The sequence below is a fragment of the Gossypium hirsutum genome, chromosome D12, assembly GCF_007990345.1.
Source record: "Gossypium hirsutum isolate 1008001.06 chromosome D12, Gossypium_hirsutum_v2.1, whole genome shotgun sequence".
Taxonomy (NCBI): Eukaryota; Viridiplantae; Streptophyta; class Magnoliopsida; order Malvales; family Malvaceae; genus Gossypium; species Gossypium hirsutum.
Window position 1 is genome coordinate 47,155,654 of NC_053448.1, and position 22,455 is coordinate 47,178,108.

The following is a 22,455-nucleotide window of genomic DNA, read 5'->3' on the forward strand; positions in this document are numbered from 1 at the left end:
TTTTCTCTTAACTAGGGTTTCCATGGAAATAATTTGGGGAAGATGATGAAATTATAAGATGATATTTTGTCTTTTAATTAATTATCATCTTTTATTATTTCGACTTTTCAATTTAGTCCTTTTCTTTTCTTAAATTTCCATGGATGAATCAGCATAATTATCTACTAACTTTCTCTTAATGGTCTATTTTCCTTATAAGGACCTCAAATTTTTAATTCCATAGCTATTTAATCCATCTAGCTATTAAAGTTCAACTTTTGCATCTTATGCAATTTGGTCATTTCTAGCAATTAAACTTGAAATCGGTAAGATCTTCTGAATGAAATTTTCATACGTCATTTCTATCATAATGCAGACCATGCAATAATATTAATTTTTTTTTTCTTTCTGACTCAGATTTGTGGTCCTAAAACCACAGTTCCGATTTACTGAAAACGGATTGTTACAAGCCTAAACTCAGCGATCGAGTCAGGTATGAGGTGTTACATAATGATATCGTTTTGTGCTAACCTAATCTGATTTTCATACATGATTTACATGTTTGAATTAACATGGCTTGACGAATATGAAAGTGATTAGTATGTGTTAGGTAATAATTTGATTTTAGTGATATTACTGGGATGATATTTATGAATAGGTTATGTTTTGACAATATTATAAATGGCTTCAAAAGGATATATGATATGATGGTTATATGTGTTTATATAATGAGAATTTGGAAATGCGATATACGAATTTCTAATGAAAATATTGGTGTATTCAAGGGTTGTGTTATCGATGTGTTGGAGGGTTGCGCTATTGGTGTGATCGATATGGTTGTGCTACTTAGTGTAGAATGATCTGGTACAACAGTACTCTGTTATGTGTTTAAAGCATGAGTTAGTAAAATGTTATTTTATAATGCTATGATATAGCTATATATATTTATGTTAGTATGCTTTTTCGCTTAACAGTTTTACGTTGAATTCAAATTATGTTAGCACCATATTTTTGTGACAAGTACCATCAACAAACCCCAATTTATTCTTAAACAATAATGCTATACGTATTGACCTACATATACTTTAATTCTCTATTACTGTTAACTGATGAGAAATTAACCAATAGAGTACTTGGTGTGTCTAAAGGATGAAGATACTACGGATTATAATCTAACACCTTTGTACTGATTGTTGCATTCAACTGAACATTGTTGATGTTGTTCACATCTATTTGAACATTGTTTGTGTCATTCACCGTCATGATTCTTCCAAGACTTCGATTCATGATCAAGAATTAAAGAAATACTCAAACACTAACCAAGAAACACTAAAAAAAGAACTAAGAAAATAGCAAAGAACTAAACAAAAATGAACTAAACTATTTAAGCAGACTTCCTCTACGGCCAGAGTACTGTTAATAACGAACACTAATCAAGAATCGATCTGACTTATTTGGTCCGTTATTCATCTCTCAACAACCCATTATTTATGTCTTATTCATTGTATGTTGGGAGTGCTAATGATTGAATTTTTCAGATGATTCCATTAGGTTTGAGTAATGGTACATGTAGATATGGCTGATCCACTGTCTTTCTCCCTCACTGAGCAGATCAAAGATATTATATCTCAGGTTTTCTTCCTCTGAATACATATATATATATGCATTTTAACGTATGGATACCACATGCAATCGATTGTACATCTCTCTCCCTGTTCCAACCTTGCATTTCTCTTGGGGAATTCTCCTCGACGAATAAGTGCATGCTATTGCTCGTAGAAAACCCTAAATTAACACTTTCTGTATCTATGTTTGTATGCATTTAGCATTGTTAAACTTTGAAAAAGTAATGTTTGGTAGTTTTATTCTCAGTCATTTACCATACTATCTTGATGGAAAGCTATTGTGAGGCATGTCATCTTCATCTACCGTATGCTTGTAATTTCTTTACTTATTCTGCCCTATGATTGGCATTTGAGAAGCGTTCCTTCTCATTTGACCATAAAGAAATGGAAGAGTGCCTTCCAAATTTTTGAGAAGCTGCCGCTTTTATATTAAGATGAGGTTGCTTAATTAATTACATTGTTGAGATTTGCAAAGCTGCGCACATGGAGTTTATTGCATAGGTTCCCTGGAGAAATGCTGTGCTTTGTGAGAGCTACAATGTGTCCTTTTGTACATCTTTTAGTAGTTGTGTTTTGGCCCAATATTGCTAATGAAACTTTTGTTTCTTTTGCCTCTTGCTATGTGTAATGGCAATGCAGTTTTCCTCCCAATAACTTTATTCTGCAGATTATAAACAAAGACTTTGGATATGTGGGCTGATGGGGATTGGGGATGTATTATTTCTTTGTTGATAAGATTCCCAAATTATGGCAAGTTATCTGGGCAGAAGCTGGAAAATAATAAAGCGGGTACCTAACTTACCACCACACTTTAGGGCCAGTTTAGGATTTGGGTTTGGACACTTATAAATGAAAGGTTTGCATAAAATTGAGAGATTTCGGTAAGAACATTAGATTTTAAAAAAAAAATTCTATTTAAAATATGGATAAGATTTGAGAACTCAAATCTTTAAAGTATGAGTTAATTTTTTAAATTATAATTATGTTATTTTTATATATTTTATGTAATTTATAAGATATAAAAATTAAATTTATAGTAATATATAATATTATAATGTAAACATAAAAAGATTTAAATTTTCTATATATAAAGAATAATTTAAAAATAATATGAGTAGGCCTAAAATGAACTTAGGTTAATGTTTTATTAATATAAGTAGGCTTAAACAAAATTTTAAATTCATATTTCAGATCAAGTTATATAACATATTTTTATTTGGTGAATTACAATAACAGGGTAAAACTCGAACAACCAATGCGACTAGTGTGACTTAAACCCAAACTACACCTAAAATGGTAAACACCTTTAACCATCAAGTCATCACATAAGGTTCACATATTATTATATTTTTAAATAGATTGGATGAGTAATATATATAAAATTAATTATCAAGACAAGATAAAAAATTAATAAATCCATGACCGAAAGTATTGGTCCAGATATATATATATATATATGTCATTAATATATTTTCATTATGCTGAAAGCTTAAAATTTGTATGTACAATCCTCTGTATCCAAGCATATAAATTTTTTCGGTAAAAAAGGGGTTCGATTCTTTTCGATTTTTAAATTGAATAAATTAATTTTTTAAAGGATTAAAGTAATTTAGTTCATGTGAATTTTAAGAGTGAGAAATTAAGAATAATTAATTACAGTATTAATGTTTTTTTATCAATTGTACATAACTTTTATTAGTATAATAATAAATTTAGTCTTTAATGTTTATACATTTTGTCAGTTGGACCTAACTTATCAAATTTATCCCACATCATTTGTCTAATTGTTTTTAGTTACTCACTTTCAAAATTGACAGAGATTAAATTGCTCTAATTTGCTTAATTTTGAAATTGAAAAGAACAGGAGATGTCGTTTTACCAATTTTATGATCTCATACAAATTGCATCTCTGGTCATGTAATGATCCATTTGCAGTTCTCAAATTCCCTTTGAGATAGTTCATTGATGAACACAAAAAAGATTTCCAGTTATGCAATTAAATGATAGCAGCCTCAATCTTTATACGTGAATTCACAAACCCAATACCATTAATGATTCAGGAATACAGATATCTACTGCAAGAGGGGTATTAGGGTTACAATTTATGTCTGAGCCTCAACTATTAGGCACCTCCCACCACTGGCTTTGATTGTTTGATTTGTATACCTAATCTTTTAGGTAGATAGAGGATGGTAGGCACAGATGTATAACTTTGTAATTACATATGATAGAATTTGAACCTTAAAATAAAAATTACTAGAAGTGAGGCCTGAAATATTTATAAATTTAAAATTATTTAAAAAAAGAATTCTATCTTTAAAAGATTATATATAACTTTACATAACTTTCGCAACACTCTGCGATGTAATTTGTGACCAAAATTTAGAACTGCAGATAGCTCTATGTTTAGCTACATGTGAAAAGTATCAATACAGCATGTGTATGTATGACGTTTGTCGTCATAAAATTGAGATGCTTTCTCAAATATGGAATTTGGGTTTCCTTTTTCTTTTCTTGTTCAAAAGGTAGAAAGAATTGATAAAATTGGAGAAAACATGGCACTGTATACCTTTACTCTGATTCATTGAAATGCGCTAGTTATATGCCAGTTCCAGAGGAACTATGTATTGTGGACTGCAAGCTGAGGCCCAACTGAAGATCCAAGGATTTACCAGTGCTTTGATGGCTTGGTGCTGTCAGCTGGTGTTATGGTGAAGATGGAGGAATCTTGTTGGAAATGGATGATTTGTGATGCACCAAGACGTGCTTCTTGTTGGTATTGGTCGAAACTAATTTGAGGAGGCTCTTGGTATAAAGTGAAGTGATGAGGATAGCAGCTGTCATGCAAAGGCTGAAGATAAGAGTTGATGCTGGCTGCTCTTTTGGCTTGAAGCTGCAACCTTTTCTTCTTCATCCTCTCTTTCTTGTGAGCATTTTGATGACCTCCCAGCGCCTGCGAGTTCGCGAATTCCTTGAAACAATATCGGCACTCGAATTTCTTCTCATCGGTACTGTCTCCGTCGTCTACTCCGGCTGCCCTGCTCGATGAATTTATGCTTTCGTCGCCCTCAACGCAACCTTTGAGGAAGTTGCCACAGTTCTTACTAGGGCTAAGCTCAAAACCAAACAACTTAAGCTTCTTACCGCCGCAGGATCCTGCTTGAGAATAACCATTTCCACTGTCATAAGTGTGATAAGCACTACTACAGGCATCTTTTGCCATCTCTATATATGTACCGAAATATGGTAAATTAGAAGCAAAATGTTGTTAAAATGTATCTCTACCGATATAGAATATGAGTTGTTTGGATTGTAGTAGCCCGTTTTATAGTAATTCTATGGTCTCCCACACTTCAACGCAATGCATATTAAATAGTGATGAGCATCCTAGCAAGCAAGAATATAATAAAGGCAAAGCAACTAGAAAAGTCAGATGAGGGAAGTCGTTCCATGCATTAATATTTTATGTCATAAATTATTAAATAAGTGAACTTTGGGAAGGGACACATGCCACTTAGAAAATCTTTTTAGTACAAAAGAGGTTGTAATTTGAAAATAAGAAAAGAAGAAGTAAATGTCAAGATTGAGTTTTAAATATATAGGATATCACATTTTTAAAATGATTAAATTTGTGTTTATAAAGTTGAAAATTCCTCAATCAAAGATGATACAATGTGCTTAAATATTTTAGGGAAGAATTTTATGACGAGTAAACTTTAAATATAGATGAAAAAGACCATCAATGATGGTAGCACTTGAACATTTTTAAACAATTAATCCAATTTGGAAAGGAAGATTAAAGTATATCTAATTTAGAAAAGTCAAAGAAAGAAGGGCTTCATTCTAACTTGCACTCTACTTAAACCCCACTATTGGATGGCCCAAAAAGAAAAACTCCATAATTCCCATCATTATTTTGTGATTGACCATACTCTAAGCTTATAACAAATTAAAATACAAATAGAAGCTCTTAATTAATTAAAACTTATATCTATCCAAAATCATGCTTTTAAACAATGCCCAATTCCATAGAAGTGAGATTATTCGGCACTTGATGAAACTTCTCTGCAATATCCTCTCCACCCAAGTTCCTTTTAGAATAAATCAATATGGGGTCATCTGTCTGCATATTGACCATGTTCTTGGAATGGGATTAGAATATTTAGAGACTAGATGCTACACAAACAAATATATATTCATATAGCAGGCTATTTAAATTTCTTTTTATTAAATTGGGTACTTAAATTTTAATCCGTAATCAATGTTGGCCGCCATTACACTACATTAAGATAGAAACAATTTATATTAATATCAAATAAATTTTTTTTTTAAAAAATTCTTCCCCTCCTCACCGTCCCTCTCCCTCTTCCCCATGTTGCAAGTCGACACGAAACAAGAATCCAGGACCAAAGAGAGGTTTGCTAATTTGACAGAGGACTCGATTCTTACAACAGGGGATGAATTTGCTTGGTTCAAGGAGATGGAAACGACGTCGCCTACAGTATTGGAGAGCCCCCTATTTACGAAAAGGGATGATTGGGATGCCGACGAAGGAGAGGGACAGTGAGGGAGGGATAGGAAATATTTTTTATTTTATTTAATATTAATATAAATTATTTTTATTTAATTATATTTCAATTATGTGGTGATGTAGCCCTTCTTGATTGGCTCTAACTATCTTTTTTTTTAACGGAGTAAAAATTAATTTTGATTATGGAATAAAATCTAAGAAATAGATTCGATAAAAAGATTTCAATACCAAACTCAAATAGAGGGCATGCCTAATAGTAATGCAAGATGCTATCATGTTACATGAGATGAGGACTGACCACATCTTCTTAGAGAAGGCAAAGGCTATTTTATAGTAACACCACATATATACATATATGTTTTCAAGTGGATCAAGCAATCAACTAATATAGTATTATTGTACAAATAATCAAAGCACATGTGTTGGACCAGTTTGTAGCTTTTGGGATTCGTTAAAAAAAGTTACTAGATTGTGTTGCTAATTCAAAGTCTCTCTCTATATAAAATCTGATCTCATTCTATTGTTAATCAATTACCCACTTTTTGTATTTATCTATTATTTAAAAATTACTTTGTTGGTATGGGAGAAGAATTCCAAGGAGGCATGCTGTCATGTCATCAAGCATTTTGAAGTTACATATACATGGTTGGTGGTGGCTACTTGGGTGGGTTGGTTTGTTTCATTGATTGCTTTCGTTTGGGTTTAAAATTCAATATAGGATCTATAAGGTGGCCCCTACCAATACCATCAACCATCCCCTAAGTTCTTGCACAAAACCATAAAGAATGACTCACCCAACTGTCCCATAACTTTGATTAACCATTTTCAGCTACAAACATCTATTCAAGGGCTTCTGTACCTGCTCTGCCCCTGCTATTTAAGCATTTCTGTTGTATATTCTATGTTATAGGCAAGGTTGATGTACCAGCTTGCACCTAGTTTAGCATAATACAGGACTATTTGATGATAACAGTAGATATTGAGTTTCTTTGAGATAATAATATTATTTTTTAAAAAATTGTGTTATCACTCTTGAGATGTTTTGAAAAGTTTGATTTTATGGATCAAATATGGAGATAATTAAGAGATTTCTTCTTTAACATTTTCTTGTAACACCGGGTGTTTTTTTGTCCTTTCAAAAACATAGTGAATTTTCTTCATTATTCACCATCATCAACAAAACCTTTCACCATTCCTTCTTAATCATTAATGCAAATGTAATTGAAAATTAATTTCATTACTCATATTAATTACCTAGCTTTGTAACTTCTAATTTCAAATATCTATAAATTGGAGTTCTTCACAACTAGTGGAAGGACTTTTGACACTTTGACATTTTAACTCTCAAAGCTCTCTCTAAAATTCTCTCAATTTATTTTCTTAGTTTAGCCTTGTCGTTAGCTATATTTTTATTTCTTTAACTTATCAATCACCACATGTCGTTGCGCTCAATGTTACCGGATTTGCTCTAAACTTTCTCTCCGCTTTCTTCTAATACATCTCGTTTCCATGTTTACCATAAAAAAATCCTCTATAGTAACGAAGTGAGTTAGAATATAAAATCAAGTGGAAAGTAATTCATTAACTAATCAGAAGTATTTTTATCCAGTAATCTTAGAGGTAAGAGTGAAAGAATAGGAACGGGTGAAGGACAAATATTGTAGCTTTGCAAGAATCTTTTTTGTATTTGGTTGAATCAGTCAATTGGTTGAATGCTTGAAACTTGGTGAAAAATTTTAATTCCACAAGTAAAATGGAAATTTTGTTATATATCTTTTAAGTTAAATGTAAAAATTTAAAAAAAAAAACAGATGATAAAGTCTTAATCTAACTTGGGAAGTAAATATTTTCATCCTCAATATATAAAATAATTACTCTGAAATAAATTATTAGCATATAAAAAAATTATATAACTTACGTAACTTTAAAATTTAAACATGAAAAATAACATAAAAACCATAAATTAATATCATCATAGCTTGTGAATTAGCCACTGATATTGTGGCAAATAGCTTTTATTGCTTAAGTCTGTGTTAACATCCTGTTTTAAGTTCACACTTCCCTCATCTCTCGATAAAAACAAAATCATAATAATATTTTTTTAATAAACTATCATGATTATTTAATTAATTAACTCTAAATCTGACAAAAAATAACATGGTAAATTTTGATTAGTCCATTGCTTTATTGTCTTCATAATACTTAATTCAATTTCCACTTATACGAGTACAGAGAAAATTCTAAAAAGAGCTTTCCATGACGTAAAAGTAACTTAGCCATTGAATAAAAAAGAAAATCATTATAAAGGCTAAAGAAGTCGGATTACCAAGTTGCAAGTTAAAGAATTACTTAATATAAGATTAGATAAATTATCTCGTTAATCACTCTAAATAGAGGTTATCCATATCTTTATCATCCCAAATTTGTTTTCTTCTTTTTGTTAATTTTGTCACCGTTGTTAAAAGAGATTGATCAGTCCACCATTAAATGGTAACAGAATACTGACGTGGCTTTAGAAAAATGTTTCCATATCTATTATTGAATAAATCATTCACTGAATAAGACTATGTAGAGTAAGATTATTGTCCAATCTACGTTAACAAATCTCATGTGCCTAAACCTTATTCTCTTTATAAAACTGTCTTGTCCCAAAACTGTGTTGGAACATCAATTAGGACATTGTGTTTGGACAGGGAGCAAACAGTGATCTTTTCAAAGATTTCAAAGAAATTGAGTACTTTGTAAATCATAATCATGAAATAGTTACTTAATACATGAAAATTTTTCTAAGAAATTATTTACTTTGTAAACCATGGAAAAATTACTTAATACATAAAACGTTACTTAAAACATGAAGCGGTTTCTAAGAAATTCGTAAATCATGGAAGAATTACTTAATAATACATGAAAGGTTACCTAAAACATGAAAAAGTTTATAAGCAAGTCAGTAATTTGTAAAACTTGAAAAGATTATGGAGAAACAAAGGGGGTGTACTTGCTTGGCAAACCAAAGTCATGACTAAAATGGTATTTGAAATTGTGCGAAAATGTAAAGCTGAACACTGAGATTGTTTATGCAATTCGACCTCAATCTACATATGCAAGGCATTGCCTAGAGGAATGTTCCAATATCTTTCTCATAGTACAACCAATGATTTATTTTCTAACATTGGTCTAACACTCACCAACTTAGCAACATCACTGTTGTACAAAGACTAGATCACTTTCTCATTAAGCTTCCCTATTGAAAGCTTAGCTTTGCAACTCCAGAAACTCTCTTGATTGCTTATAGAAATAATGCACATATACACATTCCTAACATAAAAATATTTATGCTCTATCAAACTCTCAGTTACTCTCTAACCTAGGCAAAACTCAAGTTTATATACTACTTAAGTTTTGCTTATATAAGAGTTATAATCTAATCACTTTTCTATAAAAGTAAAGCTAAAAATCATCATAATATAATACTTCCATAAAAGTCTTGATGCAATCCAATGTCTTCAACTATAGAAAATGGATTTACTTTTTCCGCAAGTAATCCGACTTAAATCACAAGAATAAGTCTTCAATTTCAACTCAATTGGTTTTCATGTTTTGGGCTTTACTTATTCAATCATCAAAAATAAATAGCCCAATATTTTTGTCCTAAAATCTATCAACTCTTCAAGAGGGCAAGTATAACAATGAAATAGTGTTTGAAGTTGTGACTACTGTTTCAGCCACAAAAACAACTACAAAATGAACATTGCCTTCAAATGTGATAACAGATTAGTTAATACATGAAAAGTTTTCTAAAAAATTAAATAATTCGTAAATCACAAAACAATTACTTAATACATGAAATGTTACATAAAATATGAAATGGTTTCTTAAAAATTAAGTAATTCATAAATCATGGAAGAATCACTTAATACATGAAATTTTATTTGAAACATGACATGGTTTTTAAGAAATTAAGTAATTTTTTAATCATGAATAATTACTTAAAAGCAGACTTAAAACATGAAACTATTTTAAGAAATTCAGTAGTTTGTAAATATTGGAATAATTAATTAATACATGCTTTCTAAAAAATTAAGTTCATGATAGCATTACTTAATACATATTAACCTAATATGTAAAAGGATTTATAAAAAAATTAAATAACTTGTACAACTTTGAGAAATTACTTAATATATAAAATAGTTACTTACAATGTGAAACCAAAATTAAGAAATTAAATATTTTGTAAAAAAAATCAAAATTACTTAATACATTAAAGGTATAATACGGTTTCTAAAAAGTTAAATAATTTGTTTAAAATGAAACACTTACTCAACATACAAAGAGTTACTTAAAACATGAAAACATTTCTATAATTTAACATTTAATCAGGGATGGTAAAATTTAAACCTTAATAGACTCCAAACCAATCATCTTCGTGTGTTTTTTTCTTTTTAAAATGTGGATGCGGGGAGAGGCAAGGCTTTCTTCTTTTAGGTAATGGATATGAAACGATTATGGTAATAGCTTACCTCACCCTAACCCACTCTAGTATATAAAATTATCATTGTATATATAAACTATTAAAATGGTAAAATATGTTAACGTGATAAAAAAAAATTCATATATTTTATGTTAAAATTTTTTTTGAAGAATAGTATTTAAATATTTACTTGGCATTGAAAAAATTGAAAAAAATTAAAGATAAATAGCAAATTTTATGAAGTGGAGCAAAGAAGGGTGCAAATGTATGTATAACATCCATGAAGGTGATAATGGTTTTCAAGATTATACATTCATAGTGGAGCGAGACAGATGATAGAGCAGAACGTGCCACTTATGAAGCGATGATAGATTAAACAATATTCATCACTATCCTGCTCCATTATCATCCCTATATAATTTATATGTAGGGATACACCTAATATTAAGGAACTGCTTTTGGCAATGAAAAGTGAGAACTGCTTGTAAAGAAAGAAAAAAGAAAAAAACCTTGGTCGAATGATGTGCAAGTCATGACATGGTGATTGCAGGGATTGGAAGGCACTGGAAAATTCATCGGGCTAATTGGTGGAATACATAATGAACATGGACAGGGTGAAATCATTCCTCGAAACTTAAATTTTAATTTGATGTTTAAAAGTATTTAAATGAAAATATTAATGAATTCAAGTAAGAAAATTTTATCTTTTATGATATGAGTTAGACTCCAACTTTTAAAGCTCTAGCTTAATTTCGCCAATTCTTAATTTGAGATATATTATGTTATATTGTTTTAATATATTATATAATTTGTATCATATTAAAATTAAATTTATAATGATACATAATTTTATATTGTAAATATTAAAAAAATTATGTTCATTATTTGTATTTAAAATTTTAATAAAAGAAGAATATATAAAGGAGTTAAATATTAAATGAAAATAGGGTAAACTAACTTTTTAAATTTTTGAAAAAAAAATAGGTGGGTCTAAAATGATTTTGGATTAGTCATTTACAAAATATGAATAAATTTTGACAAAATTTAAAACTCATATTTCGAGCTAGATGAGCTTAACTAAGTATTGATACAATGCAACAAGGAAGAGGTATGGAAGAAGATGTGGTGGTTATTACGAAAGTCGATTCACCAAGACGAGGCGGAGAGCCAGAGGTTACAAAGAGTAAGGGAGAAGAAAGTATGAAAACTAAGTGCAAGGGTCACGGGCCAAGGTGCAAAGCATGTGACTATTGCACGAAATGCATCCTGTGGAGGTCTATCAGTTAGATGGGGATCATTTGGCTCACAAGAATTGGCTTGATTCAAAGAACTAATGGAAAAGCCTGTCTATTTGAAGCCTGGGTGGCTCAATGAAGCAGATATGAAAAGTTAGGCTACCTTGGTAAATAGGAAAACTAATTTTAAAAGATTGAGGAGAATAATATCTGATAAGATTATATTTGATTTAATTATGTAAATCTTGTAAATCCCTTAATTGTAGGGATAGGCTCCATCTCATCTGTCGATGTAAATTTAGCTAGACCGTTGGATTTGGGGGAGCTCAACTATAAATAGAGAGCCTCTCCCTCAGTTGTAAATCACTCATTGTTTTGTATTCTTTGAGAATGAATACTAAATTGAGAGCATTTACTCAAACATATCTTGTGCATTATTTTTTTGTGGTTATTCTGTTATTTTGAGCACTTTTTTGGCTTGTGTTGCTTCTGCTATATAAATTGGTGTCTTGGAGGAATTCTGCAAAAATCCTCACTTTGTTGGAGTTAAGCTGACTTAGGCGCATTTGAAACGATAGAATCGCCTAAGGCCACATGGATTACGAGACAAAAGGTCTAGCCCCGTGATAGTTGGTATCCGAGCTAGAGTTACGAAGGCACTGTAGAGATGTCGAAAGAAGTTGCCAATCAGAGTGAGCTAAGGAAGACTCGCGGATGGGCCAAAAAACCAATCCTCTTTAAGGACGTGTTGTTGGCTTTAGAGGAACGAGTGGTCAATCTCGAGAAGTGTGAGTAGACGCTTAAGGTGGTCGTGAGACGCACCGATGGGTTTGATTCAATGAAGGATCAGCTCAAAGAGTTTGTGTTTAAGTCATGAGACTAATGAGGAAAAGGTGCATAAGGTACTCAATTCCACAAAGAATACATTGACAGAGAGGAATGCTACTCTCAAGGCCATGGTGATAGCTTTGAAGGAGGAAACAATAACCACAAAAAAAAAACTTTGAGCACAAGAATAGAGGAGCTTGAGGGAGAGCTTGCCTTGTGTCGAGCAACCATAGGTAATGGAGCGTCAAGTACAATAGTCAATTGCGAGATAGACGTTCCAAAGTTAAAAAAGTTTGCGATGACAAGATCTGTATGCGATGTGGATAACTTTTTGTGGAGGATGAAACAATACTTCCATGCCAAAGGCATCATAGATGATGCTATTAAGGTAAATATTACTACCATGTTTCTTACTGATTTTGTGCTTTTATGGTGGCGGAATAGGTCAACAAATAAAAGGCATAGTGAGATTGGGACTTGAGAAGAGTTCTAGCATTAGTTGAAAGGATATTTTTACCCAAAGTATGCCAAAGATGAAGCTCGAGAAAAGTTGCAACGAGGCACGGTTAGGGAGTATGTGCAGGAGGTTAGTGAACTATGATCTAGATTTCTGATTTGAGCGAGAATGAGACATTTTTCTCCTTTATGGATAGGTTGAAGCCATGGGCGAATCAAAAGTTACAACATCGAAGAGTCCAGGAACTTACCAAAGCCATGATGGTAACGGAGTCCTTAGTTGAAATTGTTTCAATGAAAGATAGGTTCGAGTCTTCCCAGTTCAATGGAAAGGAAAATGGTAGGGTAGACCATGAGGAAGATGAAGAGGGACATAGTAATGATGGCAACAATAGTAGAAGTGACGGTGGTAATGGGAACCACGAAATGGGAAGTGTAAACCCAACAACCCGAAAGAAAAAGGGGATCAAGATAATATGCTACCTCAATGGGTCGCATATGATTAAGAACTGGCCGAAGATATCTTTGTTTTTGGCTATCAAAAGGAATGATAAGCCAGAGGAAGCGCCCATGAAGCTTGGTGTGATCATGAGTAGAAATGATGCCAAGAGGACTCATGAGAGCGAGAAGAAACCATTAAAGTACTTCTTTTTTAGTGGTTCACATAGGATGCGGAATTTTCCAGAGCGAGTTAAGTCTTCCGTGACCTGTAAATGGTAAAAAGCATAGCCTGATATGAGGAAGGCATTGAAGCTTAATTCAATGGTACTCACTCTTGCAAAGATGAATATCAGTGAGGTAGGGTTGATGTTTGTGAACATCAACATTACAGGCCAAAAAAGGAGTGTTCTTGTTGATACGAGAGCATTAAACTTATTCATATAAAAAAAAGCTACGAGGAAAATTGGTCTTTCGATTAGGAAATTGAATAAGAAGATCAAGATGGTAAATTCTGAGGAGGCCTCAACTGTGGGAGTAGCTCGAGGCGTGGAGCTACAAATCGACAAATGGAAGGGCAAGGAAGATTTTGAGGTAATCTAGTTAAATAATTACGATTTTATGCTTGGCTTAAACTTTCTTGACAGGATTAAGGCGGGTTTTTTTTCCTTAGGCCAATCAAATTCATATTGTTGATGGTTTGTTATCATGAATTGTTGTGCGAGTGAATCAAGATATGAAAGTTGGGGCCAGTGTGTTTTCGACAATCCAATTAGCCGAGGATGTCTCGTATGGGAGGGACATTGACACGGGTTGTGTATCAAAATTTGAGGAAAAAATAATGATGCAAACTAGACAATCGAAGTGAGTAAATACTACGAGTAACATACATTTCAAACACTTTGGTAGTGTTTTGTATTATGACTTGTTGGCTTGGCGAGAATATAAGGGCCTTTTCATAGTTCTGAAGTGGGGAAGTTGAGGGGCGTATAGACCGAAGTTGTTGGAAAAACTCAAGGTTAACCCAGTATCCAACGTGAGTATACGGAAGTCTAGTTGTGTAGATCAAGTGGATCTTGATCGAGGCAAGTCAGAATTGGGGCAAGTGAGAGCGATGACTTCTTGCCAACGAGATGTACCAACGAGTGAAATGAAGAAAGCTAAGGGGCAATGAAAGTCGAGCAAAAATTTTTGAAGGGTGGGAGAACCCGATAATGAGGCTAGTCGAGAAAAAGCTAAGGCATCAAGAAAGTTTCGAGGCGAATCAAGTTAGTGCCATTCAAAGAGTGCAATGAAGGTGCTGCGAGAATGGGTGGGGGAGAATGTCACAGGCCAAGGTGCAAAACCTGTGACCATTCACAAAATGCATCCCATGAAGGTTTATTGGTTAGATGGGGATCATTTAACCTACAAAACTGGTCCGATTTAAAGAACTGATGGAGAAGTTTGTCTATTTGAAGCCTAGGTGGCCCAATAAAGCAAATATGGAAAGTTAAACTACCTTGGTAAATAGGGAAACTAATCTTAGAAGATTGAGGGGAATCATATATGATAAGATTAAATTTGATTTGATTATGTAAATCTTGTAAATCTCTTAATTGTAAGCATAGGCTCCATCTCATCCGTCGATATAAATTTAGCTAAATCGTTGGATTTTGGGGAGCTCAACTATAAATAGAGAGTCTCCCCCCTAGTTGCAAATCACCCATTGTTTTGTATTCTTTGAGAGAGAATACTAAATTAAGATCATTTACTCAAACACCCCTCATGCATTCTTTTTCTATGGCTATTATGTTCTTTTGAGCATCCTTTTGGCTTGTGTTGCTTTCGCTATATAAATTTGTGCCTTGGAGGAATTTTGCGAGAATCCTCACTTTGTTAAAGTTAAACTGACTTAGACGCATTTAAAACGATAGAATCACTTAAGGCAGCATGGATTGCGAGACGAAAGGTTTAGTCCCGTGAAACAAGGAGTATGCTAGGCTTAGTATGCTTGGAGAGTCAATTTTTTCTTCCTTGTTCCCAGAGATATTTATAGGCGGGGATCTTGTGTAGAATGGTATCTGGTCATCATTGCGGAACACGTAGAGTGAATGTCTTCGGTTAGACGAGGATGTCAATGATGGGACAGACCTTGTCATTCATTCTGACTTGGCGATACAGAACAGTTGAACCCACATGAGGCTTGATGACCAACAATATTATGTTCTTAACAGAAGCCTAGGGTCTAGAGCAACAAATGGTTCTTACTTTTTTGGATGGTTGGGCCAAAAGGTAAAGCTTAAGGGTGACCATCCGATTGACCATTGGCGAGTTTTGCTGCTGACCTTCCAACTTATCATGTGTCCTTATTCAAATATAGGGTATAAAACTAAGTATAAATTATGCCATCCAAAATAGAATAAAACAAGGGAAAAAGATACAATTAAAAGTAATTGTGAGAATATTAAAGCATTGAAAAAGATACAATTAAGCTCTTACCCAGTAAAACAAGGTGGCCCTGATTTTTTGAGATTTTTTATGTTTGGTTCGTACAGAAATGTCAAAACATGTTGATTATTTTGTCATAAATAAAGTCAAAAGTACTACAGTATAGACCACTTCAACAAGACAAAAACAATGCAGTAGGAGCAAAGTTAAAAATTAAATGTCAGTCCAATTAAATTGATCGATAAATACTCTAATCAAAATAATTAAGAATATGATTTAATTAAATATTCAATAAAAAATTGTATTCAATTTAATGATACTTTTTTTAGATATAAAATTAATTAATTAAATGCTTCATCAATTAAAGAGTACAAAAGCAATTAGAATTTGTTTTTAAAATTTTTAAACCAAATGTGCTAACAATTCAGTGAACTAAACAACTTGGGATTCAAAGTTGAATTCCAAAATTTCCATCACTATCAGCACTGCAATATTGACCAAAATAAACTGAGATAAAGGACAGGGCTTTTGAGGAAATAATTTATTAACTTAACTGATGATAAAGACATGATACTTACTTCTAGCTTTGGCCAATAACCAGTCTCAATCATCAAAGCATGCTGAAATTACCAAAATTCACGGTATTGAAAGATTAGAGAAAGCAAAGCTATGGAAACCAGGTTCGTGAACCCTTCACCCAACCTCCCATTCAACTCAACTCAGTCTCACCACCAAAATTAGAATATAGTTTATTCATGCTGGTAGCTGCAAGCAACTTATGAGCTCGTGCTTTTATTAATTGGTGTGAATTGTTTACTCTTATTCTCTCGGGTTTTCTTTATATTGCTAAATTGATTCAAATTATACGTACTAATTTGAAAAACACTTTTAAGATGGCAATTCCTTGATGGAAATTATACGAATCAATTCATTTCTGGTAACAAAGCTTCTATAAACTGTGAGTTACCACTGCTGAGAACCGCATTTCTATTATTGTTTCCAGTGAAGACAATTCATTTTGTATTTGATCAAACACTGGTAGGGTACCCGCAAGTAGTAGTAATAAAACTTAATGGCAGGTAGCATGTTAGAGACGCTAAAAATATTTTGATATTGACGATGAATACTTTCTAGGCATCTCAAATTCCTTGCCACCAGTTACAAATATATTGATCAACCTTGCAAAATGTGCACTCCAAATACAGATACAATGGTTTTCCTTTGAATATATTAAAGTAAAAATCATGGCTGCCTTTTGGAACGGGGCAGCAGAGCCAGAAGTATCTTCTTCCTAGGGCCCTGCCAATCAAATCACCTTCATTAGTTACAATTCAGGATATTATGTAAACTTAAAGATTTCATTTTGCACCCACGTATGAGGGAACGGCAAACAGTTTCCAAACAATATATTCACATAAAAAGATGATGATTATGGGTTTGAATCTAGAAGACACCCTGATCACAGCCCATTTTACTGAATCCCCTAAATTTATTGTTAGCAGACAGATTGTAAATCTTCTCATCTGTAACATGGTAAGCACCTGGATACTGCAGCCGTTTCAAAGTCAAAGCAATCATTAGCAGGCTCCTCTGCAATTAAGCAGGTAGTAGAACTACAAATTATCAGCAAGGAAAATCGCTGATTCATGGTGCTTTCTGAAAATGTTCAACTACAATCCATCCAATCAACTTAATAGGAAGCTTTATATTCTTGGGCAACCATGTTGCCAGAACAAAACTGAATGTCTTCAGTTAGAATGAATTTGGCCTAGGCAGCAGGTAAGCAAAATTCAAGCAAAATATCTAGGCAATGTGTACTTGGGTGCTCGAATCAGTCAAAGCTCTGTGCCTATGCTAAAGATCACTTAAAATGTGTTCTGAAATTAATGAAGAACGTACAAGACATGCTAGAAATTTCAACATCAGAAACCTGTTTTCTATATTCGCATCGGTTATTAATTTCAGCACATCAATTAAGAATATAAAGAACAAAAAAGTAACAATAAACAACATAAAAATACATAAAAGAAGCTAAATTACCATAGGTATTCCTAGCTCTTTAAGGTCATTTTCACCCATCTGCTTCAATGCAGTCATATCCACCTGAGTAAAATATCAAACCTAAAGATCAGCTAAGCTACAGATAAAAACAAAGCAATTCACCAATCAAAATCACATCTGTCCATGATATTTCAGAAACCTAAAACTATTAAGTAAATCTTCAGATTTTGGAAGATAGAACAGTTGCAGCAACACCATACAGGAAATTTCTCTATGTACAATCTGTTTGGAAACATCAATACTCAAACGCCTTGAAGATACTTACAATTGTTTTATAAGACATTCACAAGTTTAACACCAATACCAAATTTGCAATCATTTAAAACACTAACACCAGCCATAGTTGGCAGAATAACCATATCCGACATTTGTCAAGTAAAAGTAGATTTTGATATTTTATTCAAAGTAAAATCAATAAAAATATGTTCCTGCATCTCTGCAGCACAAAATCCAAGCATCAATTGCCTACTATCAAGGTATAATAAAATACTGGTTTTTCATATCCTATTTCATTTTGGGAAGAGGGTTGTCAATCTGGTATGGGGAGGGATATGAGGGAACATGAATCATCCTTTATTTCTTTTAAATACAAAAGGAACTCATAAAGAATGTTACTTAATAAGATGTAAATCTTTCAGCTGATAAACTTCATTCCTCATCCTAAGCTTAAACTTGTAAGCTCCATGCTGAAAGTCTCTAGATCTAATCACTGGATTTCCAGTTTTGGGCCATAAAACATACAGATTAATCTTTGCTTCTATAAAATTCCATGTTCACTTTTATTTGGACAAGCATGTGAAGACATCTTTACATTAATAACCACCTCTGCTAGAATCAAGCTAGAAATATATGACCTGAAAGTGATATATTTAAGGGTTAAAATTGATGCGAAATCCCGGATGCTACCAAATCTGCAATTACGTGAAGATGAAAGAAACATCCTAGGATCTTGCATTTGCACTATGCTAATGACATACAGAAATTAGCAAAGAACAAAGAACAAGCAACAAATTACTATGAAGAAATAACATATCAAATGAAAATGCATCTTTGTTCTTAGCTGATTAGTCTTCCAAAGCATCTCTGAACACCTTTTTCCTTTCAGAAAAAGGAATCTAAGGACCCAGATTACTTACTTCTTCTGCCTTGAAGGTAATTGTATACTTTCCAAGCCCCAATGAATGTAGCAAGCCTTCAACAGTTTGTTGTTCAGCACCCTATATGGCAGCCAGCCAAAACAAAAAGGTAAGAAAATTCATCTAAACACTGCTCTTTATAAACCAAGGTCCACGTATAACTATTTTAAAAGAAAAGTCCTCAGGAAAACACAATTTTATGCATGACCAGTAAAGCAAACAACATTGAGCGCTTGATAAAACGGGGTTGGAAGTTTAGCAAAAATATTGTGAGAATCAAGGCAGTGAAGAAAGCAAAGGTAGTGGCATAGAGGAAGAAGAGAGGGGGCAGACATTATGATCCAGATTTGATGAGAAAATGGAAAAGAAATAAATAATGCTTCCTTAGAGAAGATTCTTTGTTTATATTGAAAGAAGAGGTAGTTAAAAGGGATAGAGTTAAGAGGGGTTTGAAAAGAACATGTAGCACCTACTACTGGAAATTTCGTAAATGTAAGAACACTATCTTAGGCATCTTATATACAATCAGAAAGAAACCTCAACTGCTACTTGTTCATACCCAAAAGCAACCACATGGTCCACACCAATAGCTACCAACAGCTAACAGAAATTTCTAAGAATGAGATCAAGAACATTCATGTCACCTAAAAAATGCGATGGTACAGTTTCCAAAGGACAATTTGGAAAACAAACAGAAAGATAAGAGGGTTCAGAACTGCCACTTGCTCAGAACCAAGAGTAACCACACAAATAGCTACCAACAGTTGGCAGAAACTTCTAAGAATGAGATCAAGAACATGCATGTCACCTAAAAAAGGTAATGTTACAGTTTCCAAAAGACAATTTGGATAACAAACAGAAAGATAGAGGGTACTTCCCATAGCCAACTGAAAATGAAAGGATCCAGACACATTACCATATTCTTATCCACCTCAAATAGAAATATTTTAGGATGGGTCTTGAGCTGCCAAGCATGGGGCTCTAAGAATAAGATTAAAACATTTTGACCATTTCAAAAATGTGAACATGATAAATTATCATACAAAGTACACCAGGAGTTACAGTAAAGAACAGACTGAACTTATAAGCATAAGCAGCAGATGTTCACAAGAGAATATAGTAAAAAAAAAAAAGATGTAAAACTTGTTAGTTGCACAATTCACTGGTAGCATGAAATGTAGATGGCAAATAGCACATACAGAGTACGAATTTTTTTGTACAATGCTGCTTGGAGGAATTGGACTTGGAATTTGGGGGCCCGGTGGCATGGGCTTTGCTGAAGTGGTTGGCAATCTGGACTTTGTAACAAAAGATGTTGTACTCACCCCTGGAGCATCAATAACATCTTTTCCCATGTATGAAACTGGTCTGACATCATCATATGTCCTATTTACCTGCCTTCTCTGAAACTCTTCAGCATTTCTTGGGGGAGATAAACCCCTAGAAGAACCCATTACTCTGTCTGGAAATCGTTGCCTTAAATGATCTAAAGTCCAAGGAGAATAAGAACTTCTTGAAGTGGTAACACGAGGCAAATCATCCACACTTCTTGTGGAAGGAATTCTGCCCAAGATGCTAGTTTCCCTAGACTCTAGCACTTGCTCCCTTGGTTCAGGTATTCGCTCCCTTGACTCAGATGTTTGATGTGTCTCGTAAGGCTGTCCCATTCTTGACAACTTTTCACGAAGGTCCATGTCCTTCCTGTTTTCATCACTCTGAGCCCGTCTAAACACATTCTTTTGCATGAGTTTAAATCGGAGGTCATCTTTACCAATGTGAACAGCTTTTTTTTAAAAATTTCCCAAAAGAAGTGACGTTAATAATCTCACAAACAATTCATAAATCAGGAAAACAAGATGTTGCAACACAGAGGCAAAAGGTCACTACCATTCAAGCCATTGTCATTCAAACTTGTAGTATAACCATCTCGTCTTTGTCTGTAGAAAAGGCAAACCAGCTCAATAACTTTTTAACACAAGTAAACTTCATTGATAAACTAATAGGGTTGAAAGTTCACAAACATAGAAAATAAATGCCAAAGGTAGGGCAACGTATTACTTCTCACGGCCTATGTAGCAGCATCACTTATTTTTCTTAGAGAATCCTAGTCAAACACATATCCAACAGTCAAAATGGAAACAGGATGCAGTCCTGAACTCCGAATTATACAAATACTATTGAAGAAAAAAGGAATTAAACACATTCATGTCTAATAGTCACTCTCAAGTCCACCCATACAACAGAACACATTTTATCAGTTAAACAAACACCTAAAGTAAATATGCTAGCTGCATCTGATATGATAACAGCAGCACCATTATATTCCACAAGGATATACAGAACATTACTTACCATTGCGCAAGCACCAACATAGCAAAGCAAGACTCAGAAATGCTGAGAAAACGACAGTAAAATTCTTTAAAACATACCGTTTGTTGTTTAGCTGACTTCCATGCAACGAAGAGCTATCTGCGTTGCCTCCTAACCTATCCCTTACAGATCGCTTACTTCCAGAAACAGGATGAGAATCAGAAAGATCAACACCGGATGCAGGGCCAGCCCTCTTCACCACCTACGTCAACATAATCGATCAAGTTCAGACTCACAACAAGCCAACAAAAAATTAGGGGAACTACACCAACAATTATTTTTTTGAAGAACAAGCTTAAGACTTTAATGAATAACAAGGAGAAACCTACTATGCTAAACTGAATCGTTCGAAGTCAGACTGGATACAATTTATGTTCAAAGGATAAAATCCTACTAATTTCAAGCTAATTTCTTAAATTTCAGCGGCAACCATACATACTTCAGCAACATCACCAAAAATAGCGAAAAAGAAAGAAAAAACTATTAAGAGGAAAATGAAGTACAATAAAAATACCTGGCCGGTACGGCCGAGAGTAATAGTAACACGGCCCCGCGAAGCTTCTGCCATGAAAAAAAAACCCTAAACAAGTTAAAAATCGACTAATCGATTCTTTCGGTTATAACTTCTGACGGATCAACGAAAATGATGCTTATCATCGCCTTTTCAAAGAAAGTAAAGCGTCGAAAAACAGAAACCCTAAAACTCCTCAATGAGAGATTTTAAACATGGATCGTAAGGGATCTGTAAGTGGTCACCTTTAAAGGGTAAATTACACCATTAGTCATCAAACATGAGTAAGTGTTTGTTTTGGTCATTTAACTAAAAAGTTACAATCTGGTCACAGAAGTTTTTGAAATTGTTTTTTTCACCCACTGTTAAGCGACACTTTTAGTTGTT

General features: G+C 33.4%; 2 protein-coding genes across 3 annotated transcripts; both read right to left on the reverse strand.

Moving 5' to 3' along the window:
* Nucleotides 1-3,711: 3,711 nt before the first annotated feature.
* Nucleotides 3,712-4,961, reverse strand: LOC121224160 (zinc finger protein 5). Its single transcript, XM_041106907.1, has one exon. The coding sequence runs from the start codon at nt 4,825-4,827 to the stop codon at nt 4,273-4,275; it is 555 nt and encodes a 184-aa protein (XP_040962841.1). The 5' UTR covers nt 4,828-4,961; the 3' UTR covers nt 3,712-4,272.
* Nucleotides 4,962-17,082: 12,121 nt separating this feature from the next.
* LOC121203042 (uncharacterized) lies at nt 17,083-22,342 on the reverse strand. 2 transcript variants are annotated; one of them, XR_005921717.1, is made up of 8 exons: nt 22,072-22,342; nt 21,617-21,759; nt 21,075-21,124; nt 20,387-20,970; nt 20,104-20,168; nt 19,188-19,268; nt 18,031-18,093; nt 17,083-17,289 (listed from the first exon to the last, which is right to left on the reverse strand). XR_005921717.1 is itself a non-coding variant. In XM_041106908.1 (7 exons), the coding sequence occupies exons 1-7, from the start codon at nt 22,123-22,125 to the stop codon at nt 17,233-17,235; spliced, it is 1,032 nt and encodes a 343-aa protein (XP_040962842.1). In that variant the 5' UTR covers nt 22,126-22,342; the 3' UTR covers nt 17,083-17,232. The 2 variants fall into 2 exon arrangements, 1 of the variants encoding a protein (XP_040962842.1); XM_041106908.1 differs by lacking the exon at nt 20,104-20,168.
* Between the last annotated feature and the right edge of the window lie 113 nt (nt 22,343-22,455).

What these genes read in the sequence shown, in the direction of transcription:
- LOC121224160 (XM_041106907.1), bottom strand. Translation starts at nt 4,827, where the DNA reads ATGGCAAAAGATGCCTGTAGTAGTGCTTATCACACTTATGACAGTGGA.
- LOC121203042 (XM_041106908.1), bottom strand. Translation starts at nt 22,125, where the DNA reads ATGGCAGAAGCTTCGCGGGGCCGTGTTACTATTACTCTCGGCCGTACC. An exon ending in TACAAAAAAATTCGTACTCT is followed by an intron (nt 19,269 to 20,386) that starts GTATGTGCTATT and finishes GCTGCCATATAG; the next exon opens with GGTGCTGAACAACAAACTGT. An exon ending in TTACCTTCAAGGCAGAAGAA is followed by an intron (nt 18,094 to 19,187) that starts GTAAGTAATCTG and finishes TATTTTACTCAG; the next exon opens with GTGGATATGACTGCATTGAA.